This window comes from Perca fluviatilis, chromosome 7 (genome assembly GCF_010015445.1).
Source record: "Perca fluviatilis chromosome 7, GENO_Pfluv_1.0, whole genome shotgun sequence".
NCBI classification, from domain to species: domain Eukaryota; kingdom Metazoa; phylum Chordata; class Actinopteri; order Perciformes; family Percidae; genus Perca; species Perca fluviatilis.
The window spans coordinates 31908074-31917238 of NC_053118.1; the positions used below are offsets into that span (position 1 = coordinate 31908074).

General features: G+C 41.4%; 1 protein-coding gene across 3 annotated transcripts in view; it reads right to left on the minus strand.

The window, feature by feature from the left end:
* crppa (CDP-L-ribitol pyrophosphorylase A) overlaps positions 1 to 8799 on the minus strand; it is a 52881-nt gene extending 44082 nt beyond the window's left edge. For all 3 annotated transcript variants that reach the window (XM_039806451.1, XM_039806450.1, XM_039806449.1), the window contains exons 1-2: positions 8409 to 8799; positions 5852 to 6116 (exon numbers count right to left, since the gene is read on the minus strand). In XM_039806451.1, the coding sequence (XP_039662385.1) occupies positions 5852 to 6116; positions 8409 to 8659 (516 nt within the window). In that variant the 5' untranslated portion in view covers positions 8660 to 8799. The remainder of the gene's footprint in view (positions 1 to 5851; positions 6117 to 8408) is intronic.
* Positions 8800 to 9165: the final 366 nt, after the last annotated feature.

Below are 9165 nucleotides of genomic sequence, written 5' to 3' on the forward strand. Positions count from 1 at the left end.
GATTTGTTTTGAATACAACGACAGAGAGATATAATACCCCTAGACAAGCTCTGTAAAGGGTGAACTTGTTGCTCTTGAAACTATACATCATTTTTAGCATTTCTCGAAAGCGTCTTGGCGCTTGGGGGTGAAAGGATACCATCGGCTGTATATCGTAATATCGTGATATGACATAAGTGTTCCTGGTTTTAAAAGTGATGTACTTTTCTGAACTTACCAGACTGTTCTAGCTGTTCTATTATTTGCCTTTACCCACTTAGACATTATGTCCACATTACTGATGATTATTTATCTAAGTTTGAAGATATTTTATTAAAGCACAAATTGTCAACTCTAGAATATCGCCGCAATATCAATATCGAGATATTTGGTCAAGAATATCATGATATCTGACTTTCTCCATATCGCCCAGCCCTATCAGAAAGCACAGGGGAGACTCAGTATGACTCCAGAGTCGCTACTTGCTCCGAAGCTAATTGCCGTCACTCTCTCACTCTCACACACGCCGGCTCGATGCACACACCAACGCACAAGTATAAACTTCAGGCCACTTACGTAGGCTACAGCGAAAGCTGTGCGTGGAGCCAATGCAGAACCATAAATCACGCTTTAGTTGTCTCCAACTTTTTTAGAGTTTAGTGAAAAATGCAAATGAGCCACACAGAGAGTCGCTGTTTGTTGTCCTATCTACATACAGTATATATATATATATATATATATATATATATATATATATATATATATATATATATATATATATATATATATATATATATATATATATACAGTGCCTTGCGAAAGTATTCAGCCCCCTTGAACGTTTCGACCTTTTGCCACATTTCAGGCCTCAAACATAAAGATATAAAACTGTAATTTTTTGTGAAGAATCAACAACAAGTGGGTCCCAATTATGAAGTGGAACGAAATTCATTGGCTATTTCAAACTTTTTTAACAAATAAAAAACTGAAAAAGTGGGCGTGCAAAATTATTCAGCCCCTTTACTTTCAGTGCAGCAAACTCTCTCCAGAAGTTCAGTGAGGATCTCTGAATGATCCAATGTTGACCTAAATGACTAATGATGATAAATAGAATCCACCTGTGTGTAATCAAGTCTCCGTATAAATGCATCTGCTCTGTGATAGTCTCAGAGGTCCGTGTAAAGCGCAGAGAGCATCATGAAGAACAAGGAACACACCAGGCAGGTCCAAGATACTGTTGTGGAGAAGTTTAAAGCCGGATTTGGATACAAAAAGATTTCCCAAGCTTTAAACATCCCAAGGAGCACTGTGCAAGCGATAATATTGAAATGGAAGGAGTATCAGACCACTACAAATCTACGAAGACCCGGCCGTCCCTCTAAACTTTCAGCTCATACAATGAGAAGACTGATCAGAGATGCAGCCAAGAGGCCCATGATCACTCTGGATGAACTGCAGAGATCTACAGCTGAGGTGGGAGACTCTGTCCATAGGACAACAATCATATAGTCGTATACTGCACAAATCTGGCCTTTATGGAAGAGTGGCAAGAAGAAAGCCATTTCTTAAAGATATCCATAAAAAGTGTCATTTAAAGTTTGCCAAAAGCCACCTGGGAGACACACCAAACATGTGGAAGAAGGTGCTGTGGTCAGATGAAACCAAAATCGAACTTTTTGGCAACAATGCAAAACGTTATGTTTGGCGTAAAAGCAACACAGCTCATCACCCTGAACACACCATCCCCACTGTCAAACATGGTGGTGGCAACATCATGGTTTGGGCCTGCTTTTCTTCAGCAGGGACAGGGAAGATGGTTAAAATTGATGGGAAGATGGATGGAGCCAAATACAGGACCATTCTGGAAGAAAACCTGATGGAGTCTGCAAAGACCTGAGACTGGGACGGAGATTTGTCTTCCAACAAGACAATGATCCAAAACATAAAGCAAAATCTACAATGGAATGGTTCACAAATAAACATATCCAGGTGTTAGAATGGCCAAGTCAAAGTCCAGACCTGAATCCAATCGAGAATCTGTGGAAAGAACTGAAAACTGCTGTTCACAAACGCTCTCCATCCAACCTCACTGAGCTCGGAGCTGTTTTGCAAGGAGGAATGGGCAAAAATGTCAGTCTCTCGATGTGCAAAACTGATAGAGACATACCCCAAGCGACTTACAGCTGTAATCGTCGCAGCAAAGGTGGCGCTACAAAGTATTAACTTAAGGGGGCTGAATAATTTTGCGACCCAATATTTCAGTTTTTATTTGTTTAAAAGGTTTGAAATATCCAATAAATTTCGTTCCACTTCATGATTGTGTCCCACTTGTTGTTGATTCTTCACAAAAAATTACAGTTTTATATCTTTATGTTTGAGGCCTGAAATGTGGCAAAAGGTCGAAAAGTTCAAGGGGGCCGAATACATTCGCAAGGCACTGTATATATATATATATATATATATATATATATATATATATATATATATATATATTCTTCAAAGTAGCCACCCTTTTCTTTTTTTAATAACTCTGCAAACCCTTGGTGTTCTCTCAATGAGCTTCATGAGGTAGTCACCTGAAATGGTTTTACCTTCACAGGTGTGCTTTGTCAGGGTTAATTAGTGGAATCTTTTCCCTTATTAATAAAAAAGCAAAGGGTGGCTACTTTGAAGAATCTAAAATATAAGACATGTTTTCAGTTATTTCACACTTTTTTGTTAAGTACATAATTCCATATGTGTTCATTCATAGTTTTGATGCTTTCAGTGATAATCTACAATGTAAATAGTCATGAAAATAAAAAGGAAACGCATTGAATGAGAAGGTGTGTCCAAACTTTTGGCCTGTACGATATATATATATATATATATATATATATATATATCCTAATCTGTAACAAAACCACTTCATACAGTTACGCTGCATGCCTAATGGAACCACTTCTCTTCACTTTGAATATACAGTACACTGTAGATAAAAACTGATCAAAATGTTGGCATAAAATGTCAAATCTGCAGTTTTGTGAAGATTCAATCATGTTTAACAACTCTTATCACAACATCATGCACAACATAATCATAAAAAGCACAAATAGGGGGCGCCCAGATAGCTCAGTTGGTAGAGCGGTCGCCCATATATAGAGGTTTACTCCTCAACACAGCGGGCCATGTCATTCCCCCCTCTCTCTCCCCTTTTGTGTCTTCAGCTGTCCTGTCAAAAATAAAGGCCGGAAATGCCCAGAAAATAATCTTTAAAAAATAAATAAAACACACACACACACAAATAGGGATGCTGTGAAAAGCTGAAAAAATCTAATATGTGGACCTTTAGTTGGGATTCTATTTCTTGGTCAAATAATCTTGATAGCTGAATATTTCTCTGATCATACTTTGAGTCAGCAGCCGTATTACACAGTAACAATAAATCCATCTTAACCAGTACAGCTGGAGCATGTGCTGCTGGTTAGGGTTGGGCATCGTTTTGTTTTCAACGATTCGGATTCTTCCTTTCGATTCCGGGTTCTAATCGATTCAGATTCTTTGTGGGGTGGGGTTGAAACGGGTCACGTGCTTATTTCACAGATAAGAGGAACATTTTATTTTGATTCGATGTTGATTTACAGTTTTACCGGGCGTTTTCAACGCCTGGATGTACGGTGGCCGCTGCGGAAACCTCGTGCATGTTAAATATGGAACCGATGAGCGGATCTGAAACCAAATTTTCCAAACGATCCTAAACGATTCCAATAAAGAAACCATTCCGCTGGAATTGGAATTTTTCGAAACGATTCCAAGTTGGAACCGCTTCTCGATGCCCAGTCCTACTGCTTGTACAAAATAATCCACATTTCTGAGACAGTATTTGCATCAATGGCACGAAAGAAGGCATCCCGGAGTAGACGGTCAGCCACACGCTTGCTGACGTGAAATGAAAGCAAAGCAAACATGTGTTCTGCGTGTTACACATGCTGTTAAAATCAAAATGAATCTGCTGTTTTTCGGTGGAGACGGGCTCTCTGCCATGAGCGTGGACACTGGCGAGATAATGAAGACCAGACCGCCTGCAGTGAAAGTTCATCACAAGGCGCACGCACACTCAGAAACACACCATAAACGTTGGCCCCATGTCAGGGAGCGCTTGCTTTCTTTCACAACCTGTGTGACCTGCCTTCAACAGAGCCTTAGCCGCGGATCATTATGGAGAGTAATCTGCGAGCGTGTTCGTCACAGCGGGGCTCCGTGACTTGGGTCCAAATGTTTTCCATTTATCACTGACGGGATACACGCCGCCCACCAGGAGCAATGGATCTGTCAATGGGATAAACACTTTTCTAAAAAAAAGATGGAAAGACCTTGAGGTGAGGTCACAAGACCTGTTTGTCGTCTTTGGTTTGAACCCCTCGACTGGAAAACTTGACTTTGTTGTAACTGTAGCGTTTGGTTTGTTGATGTTCACACTGCGCGGTGAAAAATGAGGCACAGGGACGCACAAACAAAAGTCGCCCGCTGCTTCTGGGTAACTTGTCATCCCGCCAGGTCAAAGGCTTGATTCCTGTAACTGCAGCTGGCCATGATGGATTTGCTTACACTCTGCGCTGTAATTGACCTTCTCTGGCTTGAGAAATGAAGTATGAGCTCCAGTCGAGATTTAACTGGCATTAGAACTACTGGCCTTTTGGGGTGGTTTCCTCTATTCCTCGCTTTCTGAACTGCCGCTCTCTTGGAAAGAGACGCATCCTGCCATTATGTGCTACTGGAAACACTGACGATCCATCTTCAACCCATCTTCGAGTCATATTTACAAATGGGAGATCATTTTAATTACGATCATTTCCAAGTTTTGACATTCACGGAGCTTTGAACGCTTCCTCGTGGCAGAAATTGAATGCTTGCAGTGATCAAAGGCCCCGTGTTCACTGATTTCTGTCTGCTACTTTTTAAAGATTATTTTTTTGGCCATTTTCAGCCTTTATTTTGACAGGAAAGCTGAAGACATGAAAGGGGAGAGAGAGAAAAAATGACATGCAGCAAAGGGCCGCAGGTCGGAGTAGAACCCGCGCCTGCTAAGCCGAGGAGTAAACCTCTATATATGGGCGCCCGCTCTACCAACTGAGCTATACGGGCGCCTAATTTCTGTCTGCTACTTCAAAAAATATGATTTCTATATCCTCCAGATATCCGCAAGGTTTAACATCGCAGTCCCAATTTGACAAGTAGGAGATCTGGGCTTCTAATGAACATTAGATGAAACTAACAATTATTTTCATTATCGATTAATGTTTTTCAATCCATCGGTCAATCATTTTGTCTCAAGTGTCCGAAAATAGTGACAAATGCCCATTTGCCCCGGGATGTACGGAGGTTGTATTTGTTGTCTTTTATAGAGCTGCAACTCACTATTATTTTTGGAGGTGCACGTCGAGCTACGGCGGAGGGCTCGGAGGGGGGGTTCGCGGCGACGCAGAGGGGTCTGCGGGGGTACGCTGTCGATTCGACGCAGAAGCATAAATCAGCCTTTAACCCACCCCCCCATCCCTAGTCACTACACTTGCACTAACCTTCATCCTGGCCTATACACCTGCCCATTGCACTATATATCCTTCGCTAATTCTGCACTCAACCCATTCAGCCTCTTTTGCATTTTTCTTATGCAACAGTTACTTTGTATATTTGTTTTTCTGTATTGTTTATTTCATATTAATGTTTAGTATGTTTGTTTGTTTATGTATGCCCCTTTCTCCAAGGCAAATTCCACACAAGTGTACTTATTGTGGCAATAAAACCTTTTCTGATTCAGATGTTGGAGGGATTTCAGTTCTTTTCCCTTTGAATACTCGGGTGTTTCAGATCAATGAGCTTTCATCATACTGACCCCTTGTTCCTCGGCAGCCATGGCTATCTTGTACAGTAAGTCCTCGTCCACAAAAGGCCGCACGGCATCGTGGATGATGACCACCTTCGGCCTCTCCTCCTCCGCGTCGCCCAGAGCCCGCACGCCGTTACATATCGACCTGTGGCGAGTCGAGCCGCCTGGCACCGCTCGAACCTTCTTGTGCTGGAAACGCTGGACGATGTCCGTCATCAGGTCCATGTTTTCTTTGGCAACGACGACCACGATGCTCTGGATCCATGACACCCTGCGAGAGCACACCGTCTGTTTTGTCAGGTGAGAAGTCAGAAAGACCAGGGAAGATAGGCAGAACATAACATCCACCCAGAGCTTCTTACATTTAGGAATCAGGGCAGCAACTAATCTATCGATTCTTTTTTTGCTTTTTTAATCTGGAAAATGTCTGGGGAAAAAGTTCCCAGAGCCTAAGATGACGTGTTCAAAATTCTTTTATGGGGCGACCAAGAGTCCAAACTCAAAGTCATTCAATTAACAAAGACATAAAACAGAGAAAGGCGGAAAATCCTAACATTTGGGAAAATGAAACCAGCAAATGTACAACAACGAATAAAAATACAAAAAGTGTCAAAGTATCTTTCTGCTAAGCTATGTGGTTGAGGGCTTTGGCGTCATATTTAGGGTACACACATAAGAGTTGTATCAAACTTCTAATCTAACTCTCAGCAAGAACACGAATGAGCGCATTTCCCAAAACAGGAATTATCCCTGTGATAAATGACAACAAATTATCAAAATTGTTGTTGAATGTGGCCCGGTTAGCTCAGTTGGTAGAGTGGGCGCACATGTGCAGAGGTTTACTCCTCAACGCAGAGCGAGCCTGCTCTCTCCCCTTTCATATCTCAGCTTTATTTTTTTTTTTACTGTTACCAACTTCATAATCATGCCACTTGAAATAACAAAAACCCAGGCCTTCTATCTGTCGAACATCTCAACTTCAGTTTGGTTTAAATTACAGAGGTTCAGGGATGGAGAATGCTTTGCCATCAGATTTTTCAAAGCTAACACTTGTACAATTTAAGAAGGCTGTTAAAGGTTTGTTTTTTGTCTCTGCAATGTTATCCCTATGGAATGCTTTTGTAAACAACCCTAATATGTAACTCCTAATATTATTTGACCTTTCGTATTTTAATTAGATGCACTGGAGAGTGCCCAGATTAAGCCCCTTGGAGGGTTTTTTGCATCTCTCCATCACATCTGTAGGAGCCACATATTGTAGGCCTATGTTGTTCATGGTCTCATTTATATTATTTATTGATTTTTTATACCTGCAAACTCAGAAGGGCTGAAAAAGGTGACACTCTCCCCCCTTCTTTTGGATATTGTAATATCGTGATATGACATAAGTGTTGTCTTTTCCTGGTTTTAAAGGCTGCATTACAGTAAAGTACTTTTCTGAACTTACCAGACTGTTCTAGCTGTTCTATTATTTGCCTTTTCCCCACTTAGACATTATGTCCACATTACTGATGATTATTTATCTAAAATCTATGTGTGAAGATATTTTGTTAAATCCCCAATTTTCAACCCTAGAATATCGCCACAATATCGATATTGAGGTATTTTGTCAAGAATATCGTGATATCTGATTTACTCCATATCACCCAGCCCTATTTGTATATGTGTAAACCAAAAAAAGTTCCACCAGTATGATAATGCACAACTTTCTAAGACCATGCATCCCTACTTATGAGTGACCAGGCTCGGATTGTGGATCTGATCTCACTTAACTACTTTACAGCGCTAACACTGATGATCTATGACCTCTCTGTAATCGCCGGGGCCACACAGGCAGCATCTCCATCCTGATCTCCAGTCCCAGGATGTTGTAGGATGTTGCCGCATTCATTTCCTGACATGTAAACACTGACGACGAGCTAAGAGGAGACACATTTGATTATAAACACCGGTTGTTATTGGATTTTTGTAATGAAGGCCATGCAATGATCACCACACAGTGTAAACATCCACCTTCTCTTCGCTGTCATGGAGCCTGAAATCAGTCTGTCCTCCAGTGGTGGAAGAAATGCTTTCAGTACCAACATGTGATAAATAAAGTACCTACATGAGAACGTATACAATTTTTAATGCAGGACTTTTATTTGCAACAGAGCATTTCTACACTGTAGTATTGCTACTTTTACTAAAGTAAAATATCTGAGTACTTCTTTCACTACTGATCTCATGTTTATGTGCGTAGTAATAATAAGAGGTCTGACTAATGTAGAGAAGTAAATAGTAGCTAGAATAGTTCCTTCTGAAAAAAAAATACTGGAGGAAAGGTGTCAAGATGAACTAAATGAAAATACTCCCAGTATGTGTCAGACTGAGCACTGAGCAGCCTGAACTCAGACTGCACAGACACACACCGACCGATAGAGGAAGGGAAGTCCTGTCCCGTTTCCCTCTCCTGCTCCTGCTCTGTCACTAACGTTAACGTTACACCTGAAACGTTACCTGGATATCTTCACAAATAGGGATTATGACATTTTAGTCCTATCTTATTTTATTTTTATCCTACCTCTCGAAAGCCTGGATAGTGTAGCTTATGAGCGGCCGACCCAGAAACGAGCAGAACTGTTTCGGTGTCTGTAGTCCGGTTCTCTCTCCGGTGCCGCCGGCAGGAAGAACCACAGACACCGGGAAGTCCACGCTGGATCCCCCCGGCTGGTGGTCGCTCTTCCCGGCCTCGCGGGTTGGGAAAATCCCGGGATGAGCGGGCCTGTCCGGGTCGCAACTATGGCTCTGCATGTTGATGTGGTTATCCTCCATCAGTTGGGTGGGTGAGGGGTCACGGCATGTAATTCCCAAAACTGTCCATTCCCAGCTAATGGGCGGGGTGGGAAGATAGCGACAACGTGGATGGAGAGTTGGGAAAACAGCGACGTGAAGCTAGAACCGTTAAACTGCGTACATCCGGTGACTGCTTTCAAAATAAAAGAAAACCAAAGTTGCTGGTAAAGATGCTCCATTGCTGTTCTTTTTATTTATTTTACCACAAAGCAAGCACCTAAATGGCATAACTTGTATGCCGAATGTATAGTGGGATACTTGTTCTGTAATCTCAAGGAAACTGTTTTCAAATGTCTTAGTTCTTCAGTGGTGAAAAACAAAGTTGAAAATGAATGCCACCTTTAAATACTCCATAACAGCTAATAGTTGTCTTTATTGAAAGCAATGTTTTTGTAATCATATTTCATGAGATGTGGTTTAAAGCTCCAGAAAATTACGTTTTAAGTAAGACCTTAAATAATAAAAAATGTGTCAGAATAGTACAA